Raw genomic sequence first — 27,939 nt, 5'->3', positions numbered from 1 at the left:
ACCTTATATGTATGGATTGATCAAAACACACAAGCTTAATAATCCATTACGTCCTATCGTGAGTTCTGTGGGTTCTGTTACTTACAAATTATCCAAGTGGCTGGTAAAGATGATATCCCCTCTTACAGGCCAAATATCTAATTCACATATACGCAATAGCAGTGATTTAATTGATAAACTCAAGAAACACAACGAACCTTGCGAATTAATAAGTTTTGATGTAAATTCACTGTTCACTAGAGTACCTGTGAAAGACTTACTTTCATTTCTTAAAGATAAATTACAACTGCTAGATTTAACTATTGAACATGATACTTTCCTGAAATTGATAGAGTTATGCGTAACTGACAATGTGTTTAGTGCAAATGGGAAGTTCTACAAGCAAGTATTTGGCATGAGCATGGGTAATTGTCTTTCTGCTCCTCTAGCCTGTATTTATATGGAGTTCTTTGAGTCTAGATTACTCCCCAATGTAGTGGACTGTATTCCTCCTTGGTATAGATATGTAGATGATGTTCTTTGTCTTTGGCCTAAAAACAGTGACCCTTTGGAATTTTTAGACAAGCTTAATAATATTGTCCCTAGTATCACATTCAAAATTGAAAGAGAAATAAGTGAATCCCTTCCATTTCTTGATATGCTTATCATGAGAAATGGCCAAAACTATAAATTTAAGGTATATAGAAAGCCCACACAGGTAGACAGTTTCATTCACTTTTTATCCAATCACCTTGAGTCTACCAAAATGTCAGTTTTTTCTGCTATGTTCCTACGATGTCTGCGTATTTGTGACTCTGAATTTATTGACGACGAATTTAAACACATTCGTTCTATTGCACAGAAACTTGGGTACCCTTCTGTGTTTGTTGATCGTTGCTTTAAAAGGGCTAAAAAATCCTTTCATTCCTCTGTAACCAGACAAGTTCCTACACTTAAGAATATTTTGACTCTGCCCTATCGTGATGAATTTGTCCCTTTAGTTCGGTCCCTCAAGCTTCTAAATATTAATGTTGTTTTCAAGTATGACTCAACCATTACTAATATGTTAATAAGGAATAGCCCAAGTTTGAATGTAAATGGAAGTGTTTATTGTATTCCATGTAGCCAATGTAATTGTAATTATGTAGGTCAGACAGGAAAAACACTGCAGCTCAGAATCAAACAACATAAGTATAATATCAGAACTGCATCTGAAAACAGTGCCTTGTTCGTTCATGTTAGGAATAATAATCACCCCATTGCTTGGGAAAAAAGCTTAGAAGTATTCAAATCATCTTGTGTCACAGAAAGACTTCTGGTTGAAGCTAGTTTGATTAAGGAATTAAAATCAATAAACCTTAGTGATGGTCAATAAACCTTAGTGATGGTCAGTTCAAACTGATAATATGTTACATAAATTTATTTGTCAGTGGCCCAAGGTTAAAACTGCTTTGAAAACCTTTGATCTTGATGTATGACAGTTATTTTGTGGGTCCCTTTTTTCTGACCTGACCTGTCTAGTCACGTCACCACCCTTCTCTTAAGCTCCTCTACGGTTGTGTTGGTGTGGGGATTAGTGGATGTCATCATTATGACCTGACCTCATGTTTTTAGGTCACCCTGTATATTTAAGCCTCTCTCTGTCCATGTAATCTAGTTGCCTCTGAAGATGTCTTGAATAAAGACGAAAGCTAAGGTACTCCGTTGTTTCCATTTTCCCGTGTGATTTTATCAAGATATATATATATATATATATATATATATATATATATATATATATATATATATATATATATATATATATATATATATATATATATATATATTATATATATATATATATATATATATATATATATATTTATTTATTACTATATATATAGTTAGCACAGCATAACCAAACAGGTTTGCCAGGACCAATCGGTCTGTATATAATGTGTGTGCACGCGCTAAAATGACCTAGTATATTTTACTAATGTCTCAATGTCCATGGGTTTTCTTACAGTTTGGCTGTGAGTTTTCTATTTTGTTTACCTGCCAGTTCAACAGGACTGCTAACCTAGCAACTCATATGCCATCCCAGACCGACAGCCTATATGTATGGTGCAAGACCGCAGTCCAATACATACAAGTCAGGCAGTCAAGCGTTGGTTTGAGGCGCACCCACAGATTATTCTATTGGACTGGCCCCCTAAAGGAGCCGATTGTAATCCAATGGAAAATCTATGGGCGCATATGGTTGTTGAATGGGATGTCGAGGAGGAAACGAGGGAGGCAGTGAGGAGACACGCACATAATGTGTGGGGGGGAATAAGGAGGAGGCCGAACTTCTGCAGCAATATGGTAGATTCCCTGCCCACCAGATTGCATGAAGTTATAGCAGCAGATGGAGGTTGGACACGGTATTAACCTATGGGCACGAGGTGTCTCAGTGGTAGTAGCCTTGCCTCGGCATCCTGTGGTCAAGAATTGAATCTCCGCCCACGACGGTGCCTTGTAGGGGGTGGCGGGGAAGTTAGCTCTCTGGTGTAACCTCGTTGGGGCCACATAGACTTCGTTTCCTAACTCTCGGGAATTTTTCCAGGTATTTTACTATGTGGTTTTACGTCACTTCACATAAATATGCTTGCAAAATCTATGCATTAATATGCATAACTCTTGGGAATCTGTCCAGACATTAAATGTATATTATATACTACGATAATCATAGATATGTTTACAATGTTTATGTATAATAAATGTGAAAAATATTCTTGGGGTTTCAATTAACCAATGGTCATGCCTACAAAATAATCTTGATGCTCTAAGTGCATGTATCTGTTAAATAACGAGTAACTGATCGACATTATTTTGGTAAATAAAGAAATGCAAAGAAAGCACTTAGCCATATGGATATAGTTACACGGAAGAAGGGAAACAAGGATGAACCATGGTTTTGATGGAAACAATGTGCTCTGGGACGATGCTCACAATGACGAATGGGAGAAACCTCTTTATGAAACATCTTACCTACTAAGGATGAAGCTTAATGTTACAGAACACACACACACACACACAGTGTAATTTTGTGTGACGCGTTGTCTGACTTGGGGTGGCTTTGAGTGAACCATACACTTGATATTACAATTTATGTATCCTTCCTGTCCATGATTTACAACAATAACTGTAGGGTAAAAGTTACAATATTATACTAATAACACTGTTATGTATTGTTACTATGACTAGTTACCAAGATACAGAGCACGATGAACATAACATGATAATGATAGTGAAGCCTGGAAGGGTTCATATCATAACTTGTATGTTCGTGCGTATGTTGCCCCGTGAGAGATACCGTGGGCCTCCATGTGCCCAGGTGGCATGGTCAAAGTATTACACTTTAAGTGTGTCATATGAGGAGTGACTGATCCACATGTAATTTAAGGTTTTTGAAATATGTAGTTAAATGAAACACGATTTTTCATATAGTTACGCGAATAATGGAAAAATAAAAGATATAGATGGGGTGTGGTGGAAGCATCGCGGTCTGGCACACACACACACACACACAAGCGCTGTAAACGTTGTGTGGATTCACTGGGCGGTTTGGAAGTGTTTATTTCCATTCATACTTTCGTAACTACAACCTATGGCAATTTCTCTTAGTGTTCATATATAATGAAGATAATGCAGAGTATAAATTGCCATATAGAATACTTATACATAATATCATCTATACAGCCGTACTATGACTGTGTGTGCTCCTGCGTGTGTTGCCTCGTGATAGTTAGAGTGGGCCCCCATCCAGAAAGGTTGCTGTACTAACCTCCAGCACCGACCCAGGTGGGCTAGAGATTATGGCTTCCGAGTGTACATAGATGTTAGCAATACATATAGACCTCCCTTGGACATAGATCTTTACACACAAACTTTCAACCCCATTCTGCTTGTCAGCTATTACCAATTCAACCGGTACATTTTTCCGAACATAAGTTAACAGACCTCTTGTATTGTTTCTATTATTAGCTGGTAAACAGAAACATTGATAATCACGTAAATTCATCAAATTTCCATCCTCCGTGCCCGTCTCTTGTAAGGCTATAACGTCCTAGGACGTAAGAATACTTAAACTATTGTCCCCCATTTTCCCTATTAACAGCAGAAACTAACCTTATTCTCTCATTCATAAACTGTTCCATTACATCTTTCACTTGCGCTAATACCTCAACATGCACTACTTCGGGTATGTCACCCTACTTGCAGATTGTCTCTTCCCTTATGTCCACATTTCCGGTCCCCCATAGCAAAGATGGTTTCTCAGATTTATCACTGTATTATTTTCGACCTTCTTTCCTTTTAGTTCAACATCCACATTTCTATGTTCACAAAAATGGCCATTTACCTTCTGATTGTCCTACCTTTTTTTTATGCAGCTGAATTTCTTGCCTATGAGTTGAACTACTACACCATACACATCAACAAACCTGATCTTCTGGAACAACTTATGGTACTGCTCTTGCAGCATTTCCTGTTACCTTCAACGTGTCACTCTGTTCCACCCTCTTCTTACTCACAGTCTCAGTTGAAGGTAGAGTTGTCTCACCTGCAACTCCTCGCCCTTTCTTCTTTTCTCTCTGTTGCACATCCCCCATGCTCTGCCAGCGCACACCACGCATCTGTGGCTTCTTATTGCAAATTGAAGAACCTGCATTATGCGCGCCGCCACAATTGCAACAGCACGGTACAACATGATACCCAGACTTTATTTTATTTCCACTTTCTATTGAATTATGAATTTTTCCACAGTAACGACACCGACATTCACTTTGACATTTCCAGGCCATATTGCCCCACCTGCTGCACTTGTAACACAAAACAGGTTGTTCAAAAAACTTTGCAATTCTCCTATATCCTATTCCAGAAATGAATATCTTCTCCGGAACGTCTCTTCAGCAAGGCTACCACTTGGTTCTTCTTCTCACCACGGATTTCGTGTCGCTTTGCCCATATGAGTCGTGTATCGCCAAAAAGAACATCAGGATCCAGTATAAACGGGTACATGAAGACGATCACCTTGGTGTTTTGTTCTGTGTCCCGAAGCCTCGTCATTATCGCCTCCTTAAATCCTGTCATCAAAAACTTTACCACCTTATCCCCAGCTACAGTCAGATAGGAATTATTACGACCTTCCTTAAGCAAGGGTTCAAACTTTTTATGCTCTCTTCCCACTGAAGCAGCCTACAGCAGCCGCAAATAGAATAACATGCGTAAGTCACTTGGAAAGTTCAAAGTCCTCCTACCTGAGCGGTTTCCACCACCATGGTTGCTCGGCACATTGGTACTATCACGATGATTCATTTGACCAGCCTGTTTCGTTTTAATCCCAGATGAATTCTTTCTGTTTTCTTATGCGTGTGCAGGCCCTTTCTTCCTATCATTCATGATCTCATCACTATCACTTCCTTCACTTTTCTTCACCAACTCTCGCCTCCTTTTCTTTTCTTTCTTACTAATCACCTCTTGAAAACTGTCTGTCACCTCTTTTGTTGTTGGCCGTGGCTCATCTGCTTCCCTTTCGCAACTTGAAAGACGCAGTAGGTAGTAGGCAGCTACCAAACAGGGAGGTACTACCGCCTGGGAAGATATTGGAAGCATAATGTGTTGTCTAATGGTAGACCCTGCTGCCATATGGCATTGCAAAAATTATGACCAAGTCCCAGGTTGCTGATCTGACTTTCTGCCTCATTTACACACAATTGCGGGGTCTCAATTGTTTCTCTTGCTATTGACAACACAACATACATATATCGTTTCTCACTAATGATCTTTTTTTTAAATTTCTTTATGGACCTTATTTTTTTATTATAATTATTATTATTGCAGTGTTTTCATTATTATTATTATTATTATTATTATTTTAATTTTATATTTTTATTTTTTATTATAAATTTTACTTATCTGAAATATTATTATTATTATTATTATTATTATTATTATTATTATTATTATTATTATTATTATTATTATTATTATCATTATTATTATTATTATTATTATTATTATTATTATTATTATTATTATTATTATTGTTATTATTATTATTATTATTATTATTATTATTATTGTTATTATTATTGTTATTACGTTTTGCCCCCCCGGGTTCTGATGTGGGTCGGTGACCTGTGTTCGGGTGGGCTAATACCCGTAAAAAAAAAAAAAAAGTCGTCTTCTCTGCTGTTCAAAAATGCAATCTTTTCTTGTCTAGCCAAAGTCTTTACAAGTTTTTGCCCCGGGCATGGTGCAAAGCTTAGGCAGACAGTGAAAATCAGCAATATTGTCTTAGAGTACAAGGCCGACAAGTCCGCCCAGTACGGCCAGCGTTCAGAGAATGACATTATGATTTACTGCATTTCGATATTATTTCTACCTCAATTGATGAGGTAACAATTTTGAATATAACGTATCATCTCATGATTCGTGCTGGCAATGGAACATTGTCTGATACACACTACGAGACGATGTCTGTCAGTCCAAGCTGGGTTTCCAGTGAGTCTCGAGTACTAGTGTTGCTCATGGATTTCCAGCAGAAGACACCCACTATTTGACTGCCGATAATATATTTTCGCTTCATTAATATCATTATATTATTCTACTAAAATTGGAGCACGATGATTCACCAGAATTACAACAAATGACAGAAATATTTACTGGGAACCTCACAGACACTAGGAAGGCAGGCCTACCAACATAATGCAGGAATCACAATTAGTGATCGGAAATATTAGTCCAACGTGACACCAATGTTTCGATGAGAAAAGGGGCCAATACTTTTTGGGAGAGTGTACATAAAGAGAGAGAAAAAGACAGACAGGCAGACAGACAGACAGGCAGACAGACAGAGAGACAGACACGCATACACACACACACGCACACACACATACACACACACACACACACATACACGCGCAAACACACACACACACACACACACACGCACACACACACGCACACACACACACACACACACACACACACACTCCTGGGTGTTACCATAGACCACAAACTGGACTGGAAGGCCCATGTAAACAACACAATCAAGGCAGCCTGGTACCAACTCTACAAGCTACGACGACTCAGGTCACTTGGGGCACCCACGCCAGAGCTGAGGACTATCTGCAACGCCTTTATTCTCCCTAAACTAACGCATGCGTCACCAGCCTGGTCGTCTTCTCTCAACTCTACCCAACAACGTCAGCTAGAGAAGGTACAGAAGAGAGCCTGCAGAATCATGCTCGGCGCAGACTACTCCGGCTACAACAACGCTCTCTTCACTCCGGAAATGCCATCCCTCACTGACCTCCACCACCAAGAACTAGCAAGGTTTGGCAGTGGACTACTGCACCATCCTCGTCATCGCCACCTCCTGCCACTGGGAGTCCACTGCCCACCTTGTGCAGTCCGCCACTACAACAAAATTCAGCCCATAAGAGCCCGCACTGATAGATATAAGAATAACACCTTCCCATCTATTGTTAAACTAATAAACAACTCCTAATTTATGTAATGTACAGCCCTGTAAATGTATTCAACGCATATCATTATGTCTAAATCAAATGTAAGTTTGAATATTTTCTGCCACCGGCTGCAACTCTATTAATAAACCGTTTAATATTATTATTAATACACACACACACACACACACACACACACACACACACACACACACACACATATGCAAGATTATTCTCTCCTCTTCCTACTCCACATCACTCTACACACTGACCCTCTGCTCTCTCTGATCATCACCATGACCTCATCTGCAAATTTGGTGAAAAGCTTCTGCACCATCCTCGACACCGGCTCCTACTTCCACCCGAGATTCCTCGTCCGCGAATTGCTGTTCGACAACCACAACCGCATCTAGCCCATACGAGCACGTACTGATCGCTATAAGAACAGCCCAGTCCCAACCATTGTAAAAATTATCAACAACTTGTAATCAACCAGTGTGTTCACTCACAGTCAATCTTACCTTTTTGCACTGTCACTATGTTGAAATACCCTGTAGTATAACCTTCTCCCCACCTAGTTTCTATACAATATATCATATTTCTATCAATTATGTTACCTGTATATTATTTGTCAATCAAGTGACCCATTCCCCAAATACGTAACTGTATATTTCAGCCTTCAGGCAGCCATGCTCTTTCAATAAACTGTTAATTATTATTATTATTATTATTATTATTATTATTATTATTATTATTATTATTATTATTATTATTATTATAATTATTATTATTATTATTATTACACACGCACTGACACACGCACACGCACACACACAAAATGATTGTATTTATGTGCGTATATGTACTCATTTTTGTCGTCCTTTACTTAAAAAAATTAAAATCGAAAATACCTGAAAATCCGTCGGGTTGACTCTCTTAGCACCAGTAAACATAACGATGTGTTCATCATAATTACACTCAATCAACAAGACGGTATCTCTTAAGGCTTACCGAGACTGATGCACCACTATAATGATCCTCTTACGTCGCTATGTAAGAGGGAGAACTCGTATATTCAATCAGCAGGACGGTGTCTCATAAGGCTTACCGAGGCTGATACACCACTATAATGGTCCTCTTACGTCGCTATGTAAGAGGGAGAACTCATATACTCAATCAGCAGGACGGTGTCTCTTAAGGCTTACCGAGGCTGATACACCACTATAATGGTCCTCTTACGTCGCTATGTAAGAGGGAGAACTCATATACTCAATCAGCAGGACGGTGTCTCATAAGGCTTACCGAGATGATACTCTAGTTTAATGCACTAGTTACGTCACTATGAGAGAGAGAGAGAGAGAGAGAGAGAGAGAGAGAGAGAGAGAGAGAGAGAGAGATGTATATGTGAAAGACAGACAAAGACATATAGATACGAGATTGGTTGAGATAAACCAAACCAGCAGCCTCAATCCAGGTTCTCGTGCAGATAAATTCCTAGTCGCTGATGGCTTCTGTTAACATGAACCTCGCTCGCCCCTAATGAACCTCGAGGCTTAATTAATACACGTCCATAAACCACCTCTAGTATGATCGTGTCGGTGGTGTTAGAGTTTGAATCATGGTTCATCTGCGACGAGAAATGCAACGTTATTTTTTATTTTTTCAAGGTGGAGAGCGAATAGAGATCTGATCAAACGTTGTGCTAGATGATGTCTTTGTTCCCGCCTGTCTTTCTGTCAATGTTTTCTTTCCGGAACAGGAAACACTTTTTTTTTTTAGGTGAAGAGAAAGAGAGTATGCGACTAGATCGGTTGTATGTGTGAGCTTTTTTCTGTCTGCTAGTTTGTATGACTGTTTTGTCTGCATGTCTCTGTGTTTGTCTGTATAAGTTGATATGGGTGAAGAAAGATTGACTGGATCAATTGTTTGTGGTCTTTATTTTGCTGTCCGTTGTTTCTTCCTCAGTTTTTTTGTTGTTTCTGTTTTATCAAAGCACTTGAATGAACGGTGAGGAAGGAGACCAAATGTTCGAGCTATTTTTTGTTCGTCATTCTGTCGATCTGTCGTTCTTACAGAGAAAAACGAAATCATATTATGAATCTCTCTCTCTCTCTCTATCCAGCACACAACAGTTCAATAAGGGGTGACGCTGTACCTGACACCATTACATCAGGGTTGTAAACGACTCTCGCTCCTGATGACACTGCATACATGGTAGTGGGGTGTGTGTGGGGGGGGGGGTGATGATGTAATGCACTCTATAAATACTTGCTGTTGTTCTGTGAGGTATGAGTATGTATATGAATGTATGGTTTTCACACACACACACACATACACTCACACACACACACACACACACACACACACACACATACATACCTCAGTCCTATAAAGTCTGTTAGTTGCACTTCAAGTGAACTGCAGCTACCAAAATCCACGGCATACAAAGTAGTACACAAGAGATTGCACCTTTACGTGTAAAAACTCTTCACATACTAATGAGAAGCTTCGGTTCTATGGGTTCACATATTCCTTGTTAAACTCGATTGATGAAGACATCTAACACTCGATTAGTGAAGAAAGGAAATTAATAAAAAAACAAAATTCTATAATTACTTATTCATGTATCTACAAATTCTCTAGATACATCTACGTAAAACTGGCACCTCATCGACCTGTTATATATTCACTACTCTAAACAAATTAACAATAGACTTGACCAGACGATAAATAATAATACAAAGGTGAATGAAGTGTCTACCTGAGGCAAGACTCAGGTACTTAAGTTCGTACTAAGATGATGTTTGGTGCAGTAAATCACGGCTATCAACCACACTCTTATCCTAATCGTTCCTTCTGTATAGGTAACGAATATTAATGTGTGTGTTATACAGTCTCGTATTTATTCATCTGAACATATCATTTATTCAGGATTGTGATTTTGACGAAGAGAATTGATTGTAAGTAGAAAGGGTAATAATTCATCTAACAAAAAGAGGCATGTCCATAGCCATAGACAGTGAAGATAAAGATGCAGACATACACATAGACGAAGGTGGCCTATATGTGGAAAGGACTGTGGCACATACAAAGACATAACACAGGCATTTTTAGACAGATGTAAATTTAGAAACACATGGACATAGAGAATAGAACGTCGCATATATTTTTATTTAGATATAAATGTACACACACATATATAACCAAATTATACAGTGAGAGAGAGAGGCATTTAGCCACGGGCTTAGATTTAGAAATAGACAAAGATACAGATGTAAATTAAGACTTAGAATGCACAGACAACTAGACACAGAGACAGAAATAGATTTAGACATAGAATAATAGATTTTAGCTGTAGATATTGACTTAAACACATAAATTCAGATTTAGAGTAGCACAGACCAAGACATTTACACACCGAGTTAAACGCATACACAGGCATTGAACGTAGAAATTGACTTACAATGACACCGACATAGACAGGGTCAGGTGTTATCTGTGTACCTGACTTGCATAGTAATTAAGAAGCTTTCAGAACCGCCCTCCTTAGTACGTGTCTTATTTATATCACAGACAAAAAGTACTCTCTCTCTCTCTCTCTCTGTGTGTGTGTGTGTGTGTGTGTGTGTGTTGTGCATGTGTATGTATTTGCGTGTGTGTGTGAGTTGTCACGGCCACTACTGAATAATCCCCTGTTTCAGCACTGCCCAAACTCGAGGTTCATTAATCCAAATTACATTCTGAAATAACAGCTTTGGTCAACAGCCCAGAATTATGTAGACGATCCTTTGTTACTTCTAGCTGACAGTTGAAGATGACATTTAATATAATTACATGTGAGAATACATTCAGGGAAACTATTCATTAAGTCGTGTACTTGGGACTTGAAGAAATACCAGCTTATAACAATTAACGCTTATTGTATTTACAGTAAAACAGAGTAAAGACAATAACACTGCACGGTCCTGTGACCCAACTAATTTAAAAGCTTATCTATCTTAATTCCATAATATGGCTCTCCCTCCGTTCACAAAAGTATCACCTAATATTCACCCCTATTACTGGTGAATAAATCAATAACAAAACATAGAATACATGACGGATGAAATAAGATTATAATCACTTTCCTGGTCTCACATCCAGACCCTGTATTTACCCAGAGAGAGAGAGAGAGCTCCAGAATTTCAACAACAGTACAGCTTTCACAATTAGAATATTAACTCAAAACTTCTTTACATAAGTACATAATATTACACGATTACAAAATATTAGAAATTACAAAGAGCCAATATAATTCACATCTAATGCAAAAAATAAACTAATTATTATAAAGGACATACATCTTTCACATCTCCTTTCTTTTCATAGAAAACCTCTCCTGCAACGGTAACTGATACAAAAGGAATATATAACACATCTTAATATTATGTAAATACATAGACAAATGTAACAGAATATGCTGATGTGTGCCTTCACGTAACTCCAATGTCTCAAAGTGATGCATCAAAGTACATTGAGACAGACAGACAGACAGACACACAGACAGACAGAAAGAACCTAAGAAAGAGAGTAGGAGACTAGTAATACTCCACTCAGCTCCCTGTATCTCACGCTGATAACACAGGGACCAGTTCTTGTGAGAGGCGGTCCGCTGCTCCTCGTACATAACATACACACACAGGGGGGAGGTCCGGACCTTATCGTACACCTTGTGGTTTATGGGGCAGTGTTTTCCCGCTGATGGGTCTTTTGGCCTGTGATGCAGGTGAGTAACCACAAGATGGACAGATCAATTTACAAACAGATTGGCAGACAGGCAAAAAAAAAAAATAGTATGATAGAAAGCAAACAGAATAAGAAAGAATGTTGAAAAACAGAAGGACATAAATAAAGGAAGTTATAACACTGATGGATATATGAATGCGGAGGGGAGAAGGGGAGGAATGGAGGAAGGAGAGGCGTAAGCAGAGAGATAGAGAGATAATTTGTCGAATCCGAGACACGATGAGAAGATGAAGTAAATGGGGGAAGAAAGAAAGAGAATGAGAAGACAAATAAAAAGAGGGATAAACAAACAAAGAGATGGGCCAAGGCGACGCATACGTGCATGGAAGAACTCAAGGAGAGGCATACGTGCATGGAAGGAGTCAAGAGGACGCAAATGTGCATGGAAGGAGTCAAGGGAAGGCATACGTGCATGGCAAATGGAAGCATACGTGCAAGGAGAATCATACGTGCATGAAAGGAGTCAAGGGAGGCATACGTGCATGGGATGGGTCAAGGGGAGGCATACGAACATAAGTGTCAATGGGAGGCATGCGAACATAAGAGTCAGGGGCAGGCATACGTGCATGGAAGGAGTCAGGGGCAGGTATACATGCATGGAAGGAGTCAAGGGGAGGCATACGTGCATGGGATGGGTTAAGTGGAAGTATACGTGCATGAGATGGGTGAAGGGGAAGCATACGAACATAAGAGTCAGTGGCAGGCATACGTGCATGGAAGGAGTCAGGGGCAGGTATACATGCATGGAAGGAGTCAAGGGGAGGCATACGTGCATGGGATGGGGAAAAGGGGAGGCATACGCGCATTGGATGGGTCAAGGGGAAGCATACGATCATAAGAGTCAACTGGAGGCATCCAAACATATGAGTGCATGGAAGGAGTCAAGGGAGGCATACGTACATGGGATGGATCAAGGGGAGGCATACGAACATAAGAGTCAAGGGGAGGCATACGTGCATGAAAGGAGTGAAGGGAAGGCATACGTGCATGAAAGGGGTCAAGGAGAGGCATACGAGCATGGACACACACACACACACACACATACAGGAGAGAGAGAGAGAGAGAGAGAGAGTAAAAACATTTGACATACTAGTATCATAAACATACTGCACTAGGTTAATGTAACAATATCAACGTGAACTATATCAAGTTATACTACCAACTAAGGCACTAGAATATATTTGTAGTGTATAACTCCATTAGTCTGTGTCTGGGAGAAAGAGGCTCCTATTTTATACACTTTCTCTATATTTTCTGAAAGCGAGTTTGAATGGCTTATTCATATTAGACTGAAGAGTAACAGTTGCATTTCAGTTTCTGACCCGTACTGTACATATTGATATAGTTACATGCATACACACACGTAGAAATACACAAAAAGCATACAAACAAAGAAACATACACACGCACGCACGCACACACACACACACACACACACACACACACACACACACACACACATCAAGACTGGCGCATTGATCTTCACGCTCAGTTTAGAAATCGAGTGCATTGGTTCGATCGCGGACGTCAAGCGGAGATATTATGAAAATTGCTTTTAAGATTAAGAGGTGACCTGATCGTTTCACTGTCCAATACACACACTCTCTCCCTCTCTCTCTCTCTTTTTCTCTCTCGTTTTCTCCACTACTTTCCCCCCTCTCTCTTTCTAAACCCCGTTTCTATCTCTCTTTTTCCTTAGCTTTATTTAATTTTATTTTCCTTAGGCCGTCATGCGGAAAAACAGCTTCATTTTGACAGAGAGAGAGAAAAAGAGAGAGAGAAAGAGAGAGAGAGAGAGAGAGAGAGAGAGAGAGAGAGAGAGAGAGAGAGAGAGAGAGAGAGAGACCATTCCTGCCACCCCTTGCAAAACTAATATTTCTCTTTCCTTTTTCCCTTCCCTTCCCACAGTTATGACGCAAGAGTGGGCGAATTCCGCTCAGGCATAAGATGGGCAGACGAGACGGTTCTGGGCAGCCGAGCATACTTTCTGCCACGATCTGACCCGCCTACGTTGTCCCTAGACCCTGCACACGCCCAAGACCAAGGCGTGTATACTTGCCGGGTGGACTACCGCCTCTCACCCTCCACCACCGCCGTTGTCAACCTTACTGTAGTTAGTGAGTATTGTCTCTCTTAGTTGTGTTTGTCCCAGTCTCCTCAGCTCTCTCTGTGTCTCTCTGTCTCTCGAATAGACTTCCTGTTTTGTGTACCTTCACTTTATTAATATATGTGTGTGTGTGTGTGTGTGTGTGTGTGTGTGTGTGTGATATAGACAGCAAGAGTGAGTGCGTGCGTTCGTGTGTGTGTGTGTGTGTGTGTGTGTGTGTGTTAGCGTCCAGCTTTGATTCATAAAATATATACCAGGGTAATGCTTAAGAGAGTGGAGACATAAGTATGATATACATCTTTTTATGATACGGAAGTAAGTCAGAGGAAACGAGGCTGACGAAGTTATGATTATATTAGGCCCTTGTGCGAAGAGAACATGAGAGAGACAGAGACAGAGACAGAGGAACAGAGAACGAGAAGCATGAGAGAGACATAGAGACACCTAAACAGAGAAAGAATAATTGAAAAGAAAGGATGAAGTACATGCAATTTAAATGATAGAATGGAGGAGAAATTAGAAAGAACGAAAAGAAAGGCAGAAACTAACCCACCAATATACAAACAAATAAATATATAAGATTATAAAATTATTACCAGAGAGAGAGAGAGAGAGAGAGAGAGACCGACCTTACTGTACCTGTGGTTTGTGGATAGTCTTGCATTATATATGAAGACTACTTTTTTGAAGAGGTTTTATGGTCAAATAAATATTCGATGAAAGTGGCACACACACACACACACACACACACACACATATTAAAATAAAATAATATAATTTATGTTGTATGACTCTTATAGTACCCAAAATTCATACATTTTATTTTAAACTTAAACATTAATTAAGTTACCCGGCCTCTCTCGGTCCTTCCCTGGTCGTCTTCAAAACAGTCCACCGACCCACGGACACGCCTCGTGCACGAAAATCCCTTCGGTCTCCCTCACCTCCCTTCCAAATTTCAGCTGTTAAATTTTCAGCTGTATCTTTAAAAATGTTGAAATACATAAGTAGCATAATATCTTTATAAGGACGTATTTGGCGCTACTAACGCCAACATACTGTGTGTGTTTCAAACTGCTTCAATACCAACAATACAGTACAAAGATTGACAATCATCCCACAACTGCTATACAAAGGTGACAATTTTAACTGGAATAAAATGGAAAACAAGTAATGGAAAGCAACAATACGGTGCTCTGCGGTCAGTGGTTGTGTCCGATACTGACCTCACCATCAGGTCTCAGCGTTGTACCTCCCACCAACACAGAAAAAATTCACAACTAAACCAGATGACAAAAAAGAGTACTATGTGTGTTTCTTATGTTCTTATGTGTGTTGAAGTACTGTGCGTGTTGGAGTACTGTACGTCTGAGAGTACTGTGCGTGTTGAAATACCGTGCGTGTTGGAGTACTGTACATGTTAGAGTACTGTGAGTGTTAGAGTTCTGTGCGTCTTGGAGTACTGTGCGTGTTGGAGTACTGTGTGTGTTAGAGTACTGTGTGTGTTGAAATACTGTGCGTGTTGGAGTACTGTACGTGTTAGAGTACTGTGCGTGTTAGAGTACTGTGCGTGTTGGAGTACTGTGTGTTAGAGTGCTGTGTGTGTTGAAATACCGTGCATGTTGGAATACTGTACGTGTTAGAGTACTGTGCGTGTTATAGTTCAGTGCGTGTTGGAGTACTGTGCGTGTTGAAGTACTGTATGTGTTAGAGTACTGTGTGTTGAAATACTGTGCGTGTTGGAGTACTGTACGTGTTAGAGTACTGTGCGTGTTAGAGTACTGTGCGTGTTGGAGTACTGTGTGTGTTAGAGTACTGTGTGTGTTGAAATACCGTGCGTGTTGGAGTACTGTACGTGTTAGAGTACTGTGTGTGTTTGAGTGCTGTGTGTGTTTGAGTACTGTGTGTATTGGAGTACTGTGCGTGTTGGAGTACTGTGTATGTCAGAGTACTGTGTGCATTGGAGTACTGCGTGCGTTGGAGTACTCTGTGCACTGGAGCACTGTGTGTGTGTTGCAGTACTGTGGGTGTTGGAATATTGTGTGTGAGTACTGTAAATAATAATAATAATAATAATAATAATAATAATAATAATAATAATAATAATAAACGGTTTATTAATAGAGTTGCAGCCGGTGGCTGAAAATATACAGACTTACATTTGATTTAGACATAATGATATAATATGCATTGAATACATTTACAGGGCTGTACAGTACATAAATCAGGAGTTGTTTATTATTTTAACAATAGATGGATTGGTGCTATTCGTATATCTATCGGTGCGGGCTCATATGGGCTGAATTTTGTTGTAGTGGCGGACTGAGCGAGGTGGGTGGGGGGCTGCCGGTGGCAGGAGGTGGCGATGACATGGGTGGTGCATTAGTTGGCTGCCAAACCTTTCCAGCGCTTGGTGGTGGAGGCCACTGAGGGATGGCATTTCCAGGGTGGAGAGAGCGTTGGTGTAGTTGGAGTATTCTGCGCCGAGCATGATTCTGCAGGCCCTTTTCTGTACCTTCTCTAGCTGACGTTGTTGGGTGGAGTTGAGAGAAGACGACCAGGCTGGTGACGCATACGTTAGTTTGGGGATAATAAAGTTGTTGTAGATGGTCCTCAGCTCTGGCGTGGGTGTCCCAAGTGACCTAAGTCATCGTAGCATGTAGAGACGGTACGAGGCTGCCTTGACTGTGTTATTTACATGGGCCTTCCAGTCAAGTTTGTTGTCTATAGTTACACCCAGGAGTTTGGCAGACTGCACCAGCTGGAGAGGATGGGCACCCACTGTGACTGCTGGGGCATGCACTGGAGTGATGGCTGTATTGATGTGCATGACTACGGTTTTGGTGTAGTTGATGGTGACCTCGTTCTCCATAGTCCATGCCTGTAGCCTGTCCAGGGTGCCTTGTAGCGATGAGTAGTCTGGTGCGGTGTTGTCTGGTACTGTGTGTGTGTGTGTGTGTGTGTGTGTGTGAGTGTGTGTGTGTTGGATTACTGTGTGTGTGTGTGTGTGTGTGTGTTAGAGTACTGAGTGTGAGTTTGTATGTGTTGGAGTACTGTGTGTGTTTGTTTGAGTACTGTGTGTGTGTGTTGGAGTACTGTGTGTGTGTGTGTGTGTTAGAGTACTATATGTGTGTGTGTGTGTGTGTGTGTGTTTGTTGGAGTATTGTGTGTGTGTGATGGAGTAATGTGTATGTGTGTGTGTGTGTGTGTTTGTGTGTGTGCAGCCACACACAGGGAGGTGAAATACTCCCTCTCGCTTTCAGCTACCGCCGCTGGCTAGCCCTCGTGGCGAACAGGGAAGCAGCTTGCATAAGTCTTCCCCTGCCAGTACACAGCCTCTTCACCACCAAGATTAAAGATGTGCCTCCTCGTGGCAACACACGGTAACTGGGTGCCTCGTGGGCCCAGGCTAGATCAGCTGGGGATCTCAGAGTATCAGTGGGCCCCTAAGGAACGGCATATAGGCCCACTAGCATATGAACACGTCCTCGTGCCAACCACCGTCCCGTTGCCTTGCGGATTAACCTTGGTAGGTGTAAGGGTACGGGAGTAAACCCCGAACGAAAAATCTGCAACAAAACCACAACGGCGGTGTAGGCGGAAGAGGTGATACCACGGAAACCCAGCGACTACACCGGCGGACGAAGGTAATGCCTGATGGACAGGCTACTAAGGCGAAACCTACCAAACTGGGCTATCAGCAGTCCATTGCGACTCTCCCTCTCCCCATTCGTTGCAACACTTTCACCACTGGATCAGGAAAAGGGAAAGCCACGATGTGTGGTTGAAGCCTGTGCTCCTGCCTAACCACACAAATCAACTCATGCAAAGCAATCATCTAGTTCATCATACCTCTCATCATCATCAAAACCCTTATAACCCCAAAAGTCCAATGGCGACGGATGAATGGCGACGGGGACAGGCAGAGATGACTACCGGGAATCTCTAGTCACAACTCTGCACATGGGTGGCACAGATAAGATAGTCGTTTATGAACTGGGATCTAGGCAGAAGTGCACTCTGGTCTTGTCTCTGCGACTGAGCAACCCTTTCGGGAAGCCACTCTGCTCACCACACATGGGGAGGGGCCTAGAAAAGATGCCCTAAACATAGTCTGCCTAAAAACCCAACTTGACTGGGCAACCGCACCCAGTAAGGTCATCCTTAAGCCGTCGAAAACACAACCAAAATTACAGATCCAAACAAAAACAAACCATGCAACCTCTTATGGTCGCTGCATGGAATGTCGGGATCCTTCTGGATACTAGCACAAATGCGCATCCTGAAAGAAGAACTGCCCTTGTGGCCAACTCACAGAACGGGGGTCTGGATACACCTTCTTCTGGAAGGGTAAGCCTGCTGTAGAGAAAAACCGCATTTATGGAGTTGGCTTTGCCATCCGCCAGCGCACACTACACAGGCTAACTAAATTCGCAATTGGGATCGACTAGCGCCTCATGACGCTTCGAGTCACTCTGAATCACTCGCGTCATGCCTTCTTCATCAGTACATACGCCCCAACACTGGATGCAGAGGATGACATCAAGGAGTCCTTTTATTCCGACCTCGATAGAGTGGTAACCTCTATCCCCAGAGAAGACAAGGTTGTGCTTCTTGGCGACTTCAATGCCAGAGTTGGCAGAGATGCTAAAAATTGGCAGGGAACCATGGGAGAAATGAACTAGGCAAGTGTAATCCCAACGGCCTACTCCTCCTCAGCAAATGTACTGCACTCAACGTCATTATCATACTGCACACAACTTCACAATCACCAATGCATTGTTTAGGTAGGCCAAGAAGTTCAAGGGTTCGTGGCAACACCCACTGGCATCTCATTGACTACATCATCGTCAGAGAAAGAGATTGGCGAAATGCCCTCATCACCCATGCCATGCTTGACTCAGACCACAGTGACACTGATCATCGGCTCGCCAGGGCCCAACTCTCACTTCAAGTCGCCTCAAAACGGCGAAGGCAGCAACCCTCTAGAAGAAGGTTTAACACGAAGCGTCTGGAGAATCCAGCAGTAGCACATGCTTTCAGGGAGCAGCTTCAACATGGGCCTATAAACAACCTGACAACGAACAACCCAAATGCCAGTGCCGAATTGGATACTCTCAACACTGTCATGACAAAAACCTGCAGAGAGACCCTCGGCCAGATCGAAATAATACACCTGGACTGGTTTCATGAAAATGACCCGGCAATTATTGTACTCATCAATGATAAAAGTGCTGCTTTAACTGATTGGCAGAACAACCACTCAGTAATGGACCAAAGCTGATAACTTCTGCAAAAAGAAAGCTGTGGCACAGCGGGAACTTCGCAAACTAAAGAATGACTGGTTTAAAAATAAAGCATGTGAAATGCAAATATTGCACGTCAGTTCAACCGAAACATTGATGTAGATGTCCTGTCTACCCAGTTGGTCCCTCAGCATCCAGAGATGACCCACCTCAGCTATCCTCCATCCCTGGTTGAGGTAGCGACTGCCATCAAAAAGACGAAAAATAGCAAAGACTCAGGGACTGATTGAATCCCATCCGAGGTTTATAAAGCAGGAGGACCTCTGCTTACCAGCCGTCTCCACTCTCTCCTGGTTAATATATAAGAAAAGGATGAAATCCCCCAAGCTCTTAAAGACGCCTCCATCGTCAATATTTATAAGAACAAGGGAGACCAGTCAGACTATGGCTAGTACCTTGGGATCGCGCTGCTATCTGTAGCTGGCAAGATTACTGGCCGAGTCCTCTTAAACAGACTTCTTCCTGAGGCAGAAAACTTCCTCCCAGACTCTCAATGTGGCTTAATTTAGACCATCACGCGGCACCACTGACATGATCTTTGCTGCCAGCCAGATACAGGAAAAGTGCAGAGAATAGTGTCGTGACCTGTACATGGCTTTCATCGACCTAACCAAGGCTTTCGACTCAGTCAACAGGAAACCCTCTGGTAGACCCTCAGCCGTTTTGGATGCCCATTAAATTTAATCTCCATTGTGAGGCAACTCCATGATGGCATGAACGGCAGGGTCCTGCCCAATGGTACCCAGTCTGAGTTCGTCCCCATCCAAACGAGGGTAAAACAAGGGTGTATATTGGCACCAACTCTGTTTTCCATTTTCTTGTCTGCCATCCTTACATTTGCCAATGCAAATTTAGCTGGCGGGAGGGACATCGGGTACCGGATGAAGGATCTTTTCAACATAAGACGACTCCAGGCAAGAACTAAGGTGTCGGCTACTTCCATTAGTGACCTTCAGTATGAAGACGACCTCACCCTTGTCGCTCACACTGAACACGACCTATAGAAGATACTGAACACCTACATAGATGAATATGCACACTTCGGCCTTGAGGTGAATTTACGAAACACTCAGATTCTCATTCAGCCTGCCCCTGGTTCAGCCACACATCCACCATCCATCCAGCTTAACGGTACTACCCTCTCTAATGTTACCCACTTTCGGTATCAAGGCTCCCACCTGACCATGACCGGGAACATCGATGAACAAATTTAACATCGGATCAGATGTGCATCTCAAGCGTTTGGCAGACTCCACAACCGTGCCTCCAGCTGTAGAGAGATAAAATTGTGTACAAAGTTAAACGTATATAGAACAGTGGTCCTCCCCAATTTGCTAAATGGCAGCGAGACATGGGTCAGATACAGAAGGCACATCAAGGCACCTGAAAACTTTCACCAACGTATCTACGTTCCTTCTTCCGAAACGCTGGGAAAACAATAGAACAAATGCCAGTATTCTTGCTGACACCAACTGCAGAACCACTGAGGGTACCATTATCCATGAACAACTCCGCTTAACTGGCCATGTTACCCGCATGGACGACAGTACACTGCCAAAGCAGCTACTTTACAGTCACCTAACGAATAGTAAATGTAACCGCTGGCGGGGAACTGAAAAGGTATAAGATAGTCATAAAACAACCCTGAAATAGTGCCAAATCGACCACCTCACCTGGGAGACGATTACTCCACACCGTAACCCTTGGAGAATCACCACAAAAGAAGGTGTCAATACTTTCGAGTTAGTCCGACTGCATAAAGAGGTGGACAAGCGCCAACACCGGAAAGACCCTGCAACCGCCCCTCCTGCACCAGCTGTAGCCCCTTCACACGTGCAACATCTATCTTCGGCCCTGCCGGTCTCGTATCGGCCTCTTTAGTCATCTCAGAACTCACCAACCTAGGTGACATCCTTAATAACTCATATCATTGTATCACAGTTGTATAGATCGTCATATTCGAATGTGGGTGATAGTAAAGTAGTAAGTAGTATTACTGAATGTGTTGGAGTACAGCATGTGTGGGATTGCTATGTGTGTTGGAGTAATGTGTGTTGGAGTATTGTGTGTTGGAGTTCTCTATATGTTGGAGCACTGTGTGTGTGTTGGAGTACTGTGTGTGTTGGTGTACTGTGTGTGTTGGAGTACCATATGTGTTGGAGTTCTGTGTGTCTTGGAGTACTATGTGTGTTGGAGAACTATATGTTGGTGTAATATGAGTGTTGGAATACTGTGTGTGTTGGGGTATTGTGTGTATTGGAGTACTGTGTGTGTGTTGGAGTACTGAGTGTGTTGCAGTACAGTGTGTGTTGGAGTACTGTGTGTATGTTGGAGTACTGAGTGTGTTGCTGTACTGTGTGTGTTGGAGTACTATATGTGTTGGTGTACAGTGCGTGTTGGAGTATTGTGTGTATTGGAGTACTGTGTGTGTGTTGGAGTACTGAGTGTGTTGCAGTACAGTGTGTGTTGGAGTACTGTGTGTATGTTGGAGTACTGAGTGTGTTGGAGTACAGTGTGTGTTGGAGTAATGTTTGTGTTGGAGTGCTGTGTGTGTTGGAGTGCTGTATGTGTTGGAGTACTACGCGTGTTTGAGTACTATAAGTGTTGGAGTACTGAGTGTCTTGGAGTACTGCGTGTGTTGGAGTACTATATGAGTTGGAGTACTGTGTGTCTTGGAGTACGGTGTCAGTGTTGGAGTACTGTGTGTGTTGGAGTATTGTGTGTCTTGGAGTACAGTGTGCGTTGAAGGACTGTATGTGTTGGTGTACTGTGTGTGTTGGAGTACTGTGTGTATTGGAGTACTCTGTCTGTGTTGGAATACTGTATGTGTTGGAGTACTGTTTGTGTTAGAGTACTGTGTGTGTTGGAGTGCTGTATGTGTTGGAGCACTGCGTGAGTTAGAGGACCATATGTGTTGGAGTACTGTGTCTTGGAGTACTGTGTGTGTTGGTGTACTGTGTGTGTTGGTGTACTGTGTGTATTGGTGTACTGTGTGTGTTGGTGTATTGTATGTGTTGGAGTACTGTGTGTGTGTGTTGTAGTACTGTGTGGTATTGGAGTACAGTGTGTGTTGGAGTAATGTTTGTGTTGGAGTACTACGTGTGCTTGAGTACTCTATGTGTTGGAGTACTGTGTGTGAGGGAGTCTTGCGTGTTTTGGAGTACTGTGTGTGTTGGAGTACTATTTGTGTTGGAGTACAGTGTGTGTTGGAGTCTTGCGTGTATAGGAGTACTGTGTATGTTGGACTCTGTTTATGCTTGAGTACTATATGTGTTGGAGTTCTGTGTGTGTTGGAGTACAGTGTGTGTTGGAGTACTGTGTGTGTGTGTGTGTTGTACTGTGTGTGTTGAAGTATTGTGTGAGTTGGAGTACTGTTTGTGTGTGTTGGAGTGCTGTGTGGTGTTGGAGTACAGTGTGTGTTGGAGTAATGTTTGTGTTGGAGTACTATGTGTGTTTGAGTACTATATGTGTTAGAGTATTGTGTGTCTTAGAGTACTGAGTGTGATGGAGTACTGTGTGCCTTGGAGTACTGTGTGTGTTGAAGGACTGTATGTGTTGGTGTACTGTGTGTGTGTTCGAGTACTGTGTGTGTTGGAGTACTATATGTGTTGGAGTACAGTGTATGTTGGAGTCTTGCGTGTTTTGGAGTACTGTGTGTGGTGGACTCTGTTTATGCTTGAGTACTATATGTGTTGGAGTTCTGTGTTTGTTGGAGTACAGTGTGTGTTGGAGTACTATGCGTGTTGGAATACTGTGTGTGTTGGTGTACTGTTAGTGTTGGTGTACTGTGTGTGTTAGACTACTGTGTGTGTTGGAGTACTGTGCGTGTTGGAATACTGTGTGTGTTGGTGTACTGTGTGTGTTAGACTACTGTGTGTGTTGGAGTACTGTGTGTGTTGAGGTACTGTTTGTGCTTGATTATTATATGTGTTGGAGTACTGTGTGTGTTACAGTACTATGTTTGTTGGAGTACTGTGTGTGTTGCAGTACTGTGTGTGTTGAAGTACTGTGTGTGTTGGAGTACTGTGCGTGTTGGAGTACTGTGCGTGTTGGAGTACTGTGTGTCTTGGAGTACTGTGTGTGTTGGAGTACTGTGCGTATTGGAGTACTGTGTGTGTTGGAGTACTGTGTCTGTTGGTGTACTCTTTGTGTTGGTGTACTGTGTGTGTTGGTGTACTGTGGGTGTGTGTTGGAGTACTGTGTGTGGTGTTGGAGTACTACGTGTGTTAAAGTGCTGTTTGTGCATGAGTACTCTATGTGTTGGAGTACCGTGTTTTGGATTACTGTATATGTTGGTGTACTGTGTGTGTTGGAGTACTGTGCGTGTTGGAGCACTGTGTGTGTTGGAGTACTGTGTGTGTTGGAGTACTTTGTGTGTTGACGTACTGTTTGTGCTTGATTACTATATGTGTTGGAGTACTAAGTGTGTTGAGGTACTGTTTGTTGTTGATTACTATATGTGGTGGAGTACTGTGTGTGTTACAGTACTATATGTGTTGGAGTACTATGTTTGTTGGAGTAGTGTGTGTGTTGGAGTACTGTGTGTATTGGAGTACGTGCATGTTGGAGTACTGTGTGTGTTGGAGTATTGTGTGTGTTGGAGTACTGTGCGTGTTGGAGTACTGTGTGTGTTGGAGCACTGTGTGTGTTGGTGTACTCTTTGTGTTGGTGTACTGTGTGTGTTGGTGTACTGTGTGCGTTGGTATACTGTGTGTGTTGGTGTACTGTGTGTGTGTTGGAGTACTGTGTATGTTAAAGTACTGTTTGTGCTTTAGTACTATATGTGTTGGTGTACTGTGTGTGTTGGAGTACTGTGTGTGTTGGAGAACTGTATGTGTTGGTGAACTGTAGTGTTGGTGCACTGTGTGTGTTGGATTACTGTGTGTGTTGGAGTACTGCGTGTGTTGGAGAACTGTATGTGTTGGTGTAATGTGTGTGTGTTGGAGTACTGTGTGTGTTGGAGAACTGTATATGTTGGTGTACTGTGTGTGTTGGTGTACTGTGTGTGTTGGAGTACTGTGTGTGTTGAGGTACTGTTTGTGCTTGAGTACTATATGTGTTGGAATACTGTGTGTGTTGGAGTACTGTGTGAGTGTGTTGGAGTACTGTGTGTGTGTTGGAGTAATGTGTGTGTTGGAGTACTGTGTGTGTTGAGGTACTGTTTGTGCTTGAGTACTATATGTGTTGGAATACTTTGTGTGTTGGAGTACTGTGTGTGTGTTGGAGTATTATGTGTTGGAGAACTGTATGTGTTGGTGAACTGTTGTGTTAGTGTACTGTGTGTGTTGGATTATTGTGTGTGTTGGAGTAATGTGTGTGTTGGAGCACTGTGTGTGTTGGTGTACTCTTTGTGTTGGTGTACTGTATGTGTTGGTGTACTGTGTGCGTTGGTGTACTGTGTGTGTTGGTGTACTGTGTGTGTGTTGGAGTACTGTGTGTGTTAAAGTACTGTTTGTGCTTTAGCACTATATGTGTTGGCAGTGTGTTTGATTATTGTGTGTGTTGGACTGTGTGTGTGTTGATTACTGTGTGTGTTAAAGTACTGTTTGTGCTTATCACTATATGTGTTGGTGTACCGCGTGTGTTGGAGTGCTGTGTGTTTGGAGAACTGTATGTGTTGGTGGAACTGTAGTGTTGGTGTACTGTGTGTGTTGGATTACTGTGTGTGTTGGATGTGTTGTGGCATACTGTGTTGTTGAGTACTGTGTGTGTTGGAGCACTGTGTGTTGGAGTAACTGTGTATGTTGGAGTACTGTGTGTGTTGGAGTACTGTGTCTGTTGGTGTACTGTGTGTGTTGGTGTACTGTGTGTGTTGGTGTACTGTGTGTGTTGGAGTACTGTATGTGTTCAGTACTGTTTGTGCTTGAGCACTATATGTGTTGGAATGTGTGCGTCTGTGAGTGTGTTGGAGTTGTTTGTGTGAGTACTGTGTGTGTTGGAGTACTGTGTGTGTTGAGGTACTGTTTGTGCTGAGCACTATATATGTGGAATATTTTGTGTGTTGGAGTACTGTGTGTGTGTTGGAGTATTTTGTGTTGGAGAACTGTATGTGTTGGTGTAGTGTGTATGTTGGAGTACTGTGTGTGATGGAGAACTGTATGTGTTGGTGAACTGTAGTGTTGGTGTACTGTGTGTGTTGGAGTACTGTCTGTGTGTTGGTGTACTGTGTGTATTCAAGTACTGTGTGTGTTGGTTTACTGTCTGTTGGAGTACTGTGTGTGTTGGATTTTTGTGTGTGTTGGATTACTGTGTGTGTGTTGGTGTACTGTGTGTGTGTGTTGGTGTACTGTGTGTGTTGGTGTGCTGTGTGTGTTGGATTACTGTGTGTGTTGGAGTTCTGTGTGTGTGTGTGTGTTGTACTGTGTGTGTTCGAGTACTGTGTGTTGGAGTACTGTGTGTGTTGTAGTACTGTGTGCGTTGGAGTACTCTGTGTGTTGGGCTACAGTATGTTAGAGTACTTTGTGTGCGTGTTGGAGTACAGTGTGTGTTGGAGTATTGCGTGTTTTGGAGTACTGTGTGTGTTGGAACACTGTTTATGCTTAAGTACTATATGAGTTGCAGTTCCGTGTGTGTTTAGACTACTGTGTGTGCTGTTATACTGTGTGTGTTGGAGTACTGTGTGTGTTGGAGTACTGTGTGTGTGTTGGTGTGCTGTGTGTGTTGAAAGACTGTATGTGTAGGTGTACTGTGTGTATTGGGGTACTGTGTGTTGGAGTGCTGTGTGCGTGTTGGAGTACTTTTTGTGTTGCAGTACTATATGTGTTGGAGTACAATGTGTGTTGGAGTATTGCGTGTTTTATAGTACTGCGTGTTTTGGAGCACTGTTTATGCTTGAGTACTAAATGTGTTGGAGTTCCGTGTGTGTTGGAGTACAGTGTGTGTTGCAGTACTGTGTGTGTGTTTTGGAGTACTGTGTGTGTTGGAGTACTATATGTGTTGGAGTACAGTGTGTGTTGGAGTATTGTGTGTGTTGGAGCACTGTTTATGCTTGAGTACTAAATGTGTTGGAGTTCTGTGTGTGTTGGAGTACAGTGTGTGTTGGAGTACTGTGTGTGTTGGAATAATGTTTGTGCTTAAGTACTTTTTGTGTTGGAGTACTGTGTGTGTTGGAGTAATGTGGGTGTTGGAGTACTGTGTGTGGTGGTGTACTGTGTGTTTTGGAGTACTGTGCGTGTAGGAGTACTGTGTGTGCTGGAGTACTGTGTGTGTTTATGTACTGTGTGTGTTGGTGTACTCTTTCTGTTGGTGAACTGTGTGTGTTGGAGTACTGTGATGGTTGAAGTAGTGTGTGTGTTGGTTTACTGTGAGTGTTTGTATACTGTGTGTGCTGGTGTGCTGTGTGTGTTGGAGTACTGTGTGTGTTGGAGTACTATGTGTGTTGGAATAATGTTTGTGCTTAAGTACTTTTTGTGTTGGAGTACTGTGTGTGTTGGAGTAATGTGGGTGTTGGAGTACTGTGTGTGGTGGTGTACTTTGTGTGTTGGAGTACTGGGCGTGTTGGAGTACTGTGCGTGTTGGAGTACTGTGTGTGTTGGAGTACTGTGTGTGTTGGAGTACGGTGTGTATTGGAGTACTGTGTCTATGTTGAAGTACTGTGTGTGTTTGAGTACTGTATGTGTTGGAGTACTGTTTGTGTTAGACTGCTGTGTGTGTTGGAGTGCTATATGTGTTGGAGTACTGCGTGTGTTAGAGTACCATATGTGTTGGAGTACTGAGTGTTGGAGTACTGTGTGTGTTGGAGTACTGTATGTGTTGGAGTATTGTGTGTGTTGGAGTACTGTGTGTGTTGGTGTACTGTGTGTGTTGCAGTACTGTGTGTGTTGGAGTACTGTGTGTGTTGGTGTACTGTATGTGTTGGGGTAACGTGTGTGTTGAAGGACTGTATGTGTTGGTGTACTGTGTGTGTGTTGGAGTTTTGTGTGTGTTGGAGTTTTGTGGGTGTTGGAGAACTGTGTGTGTGTGTTGGAGTACTGTGTGAGTTGGAGTACAGTGTGTGTTGGAGTAATGTTTGTGTTGGAGTACTACGTGTGTTTGAATGCTATATGTGTTGGAGTACTGTGTGTCTTAGAGTATTGAGTGTGTTGGAGTACTGTGTGCCTTGGAGTACTGTGTGTGTTGAAGGAATGTATGTGTTGGTGTACTGTGTGTATTGGAGTACTGTGTGTGTTGGAGTACTGTGCGTGTGTTCGAGTACTGTGTGTGTGTTGGAGTACTATATTTGTTGGAGTACAGTGCGTGTTGGAGTCTTGCGTGTTTTGGAGTACTGTGTGTG

At 42.2% G+C, this 27,939-nt stretch overlaps 1 protein-coding gene across 1 annotated transcript in view; it reads left to right on the top strand.

The window, feature by feature from the left end:
- The window catches only part of LOC121858278, a 127,465-nt gene that overhangs the window by 21,589 nt on the left and 77,937 nt on the right, over window positions 1-27,939 (top strand). The window contains exon 2 of the mRNA XM_042354588.1: window positions 14,163-14,371. Within this exon, the coding sequence (XP_042210522.1) occupies window positions 14,163-14,371 (209 nt within the window). The remainder of the gene's footprint in view (window positions 1-14,162; window positions 14,372-27,939) is intronic.

This window comes from Homarus americanus, unplaced genomic scaffold (genome assembly GCF_018991925.1).
Source record: "Homarus americanus isolate GMGI-L3 unplaced genomic scaffold, GMGI_Hamer_2.0 scaffold57980, whole genome shotgun sequence".
NCBI classification, from domain to species: Eukaryota; Metazoa; Arthropoda; class Malacostraca; order Decapoda; family Nephropidae; genus Homarus; species Homarus americanus.
The sequence above is the reverse complement of the archived record's forward strand: the minus strand, read 5'-3'. Positions and strand labels throughout refer to the sequence as shown.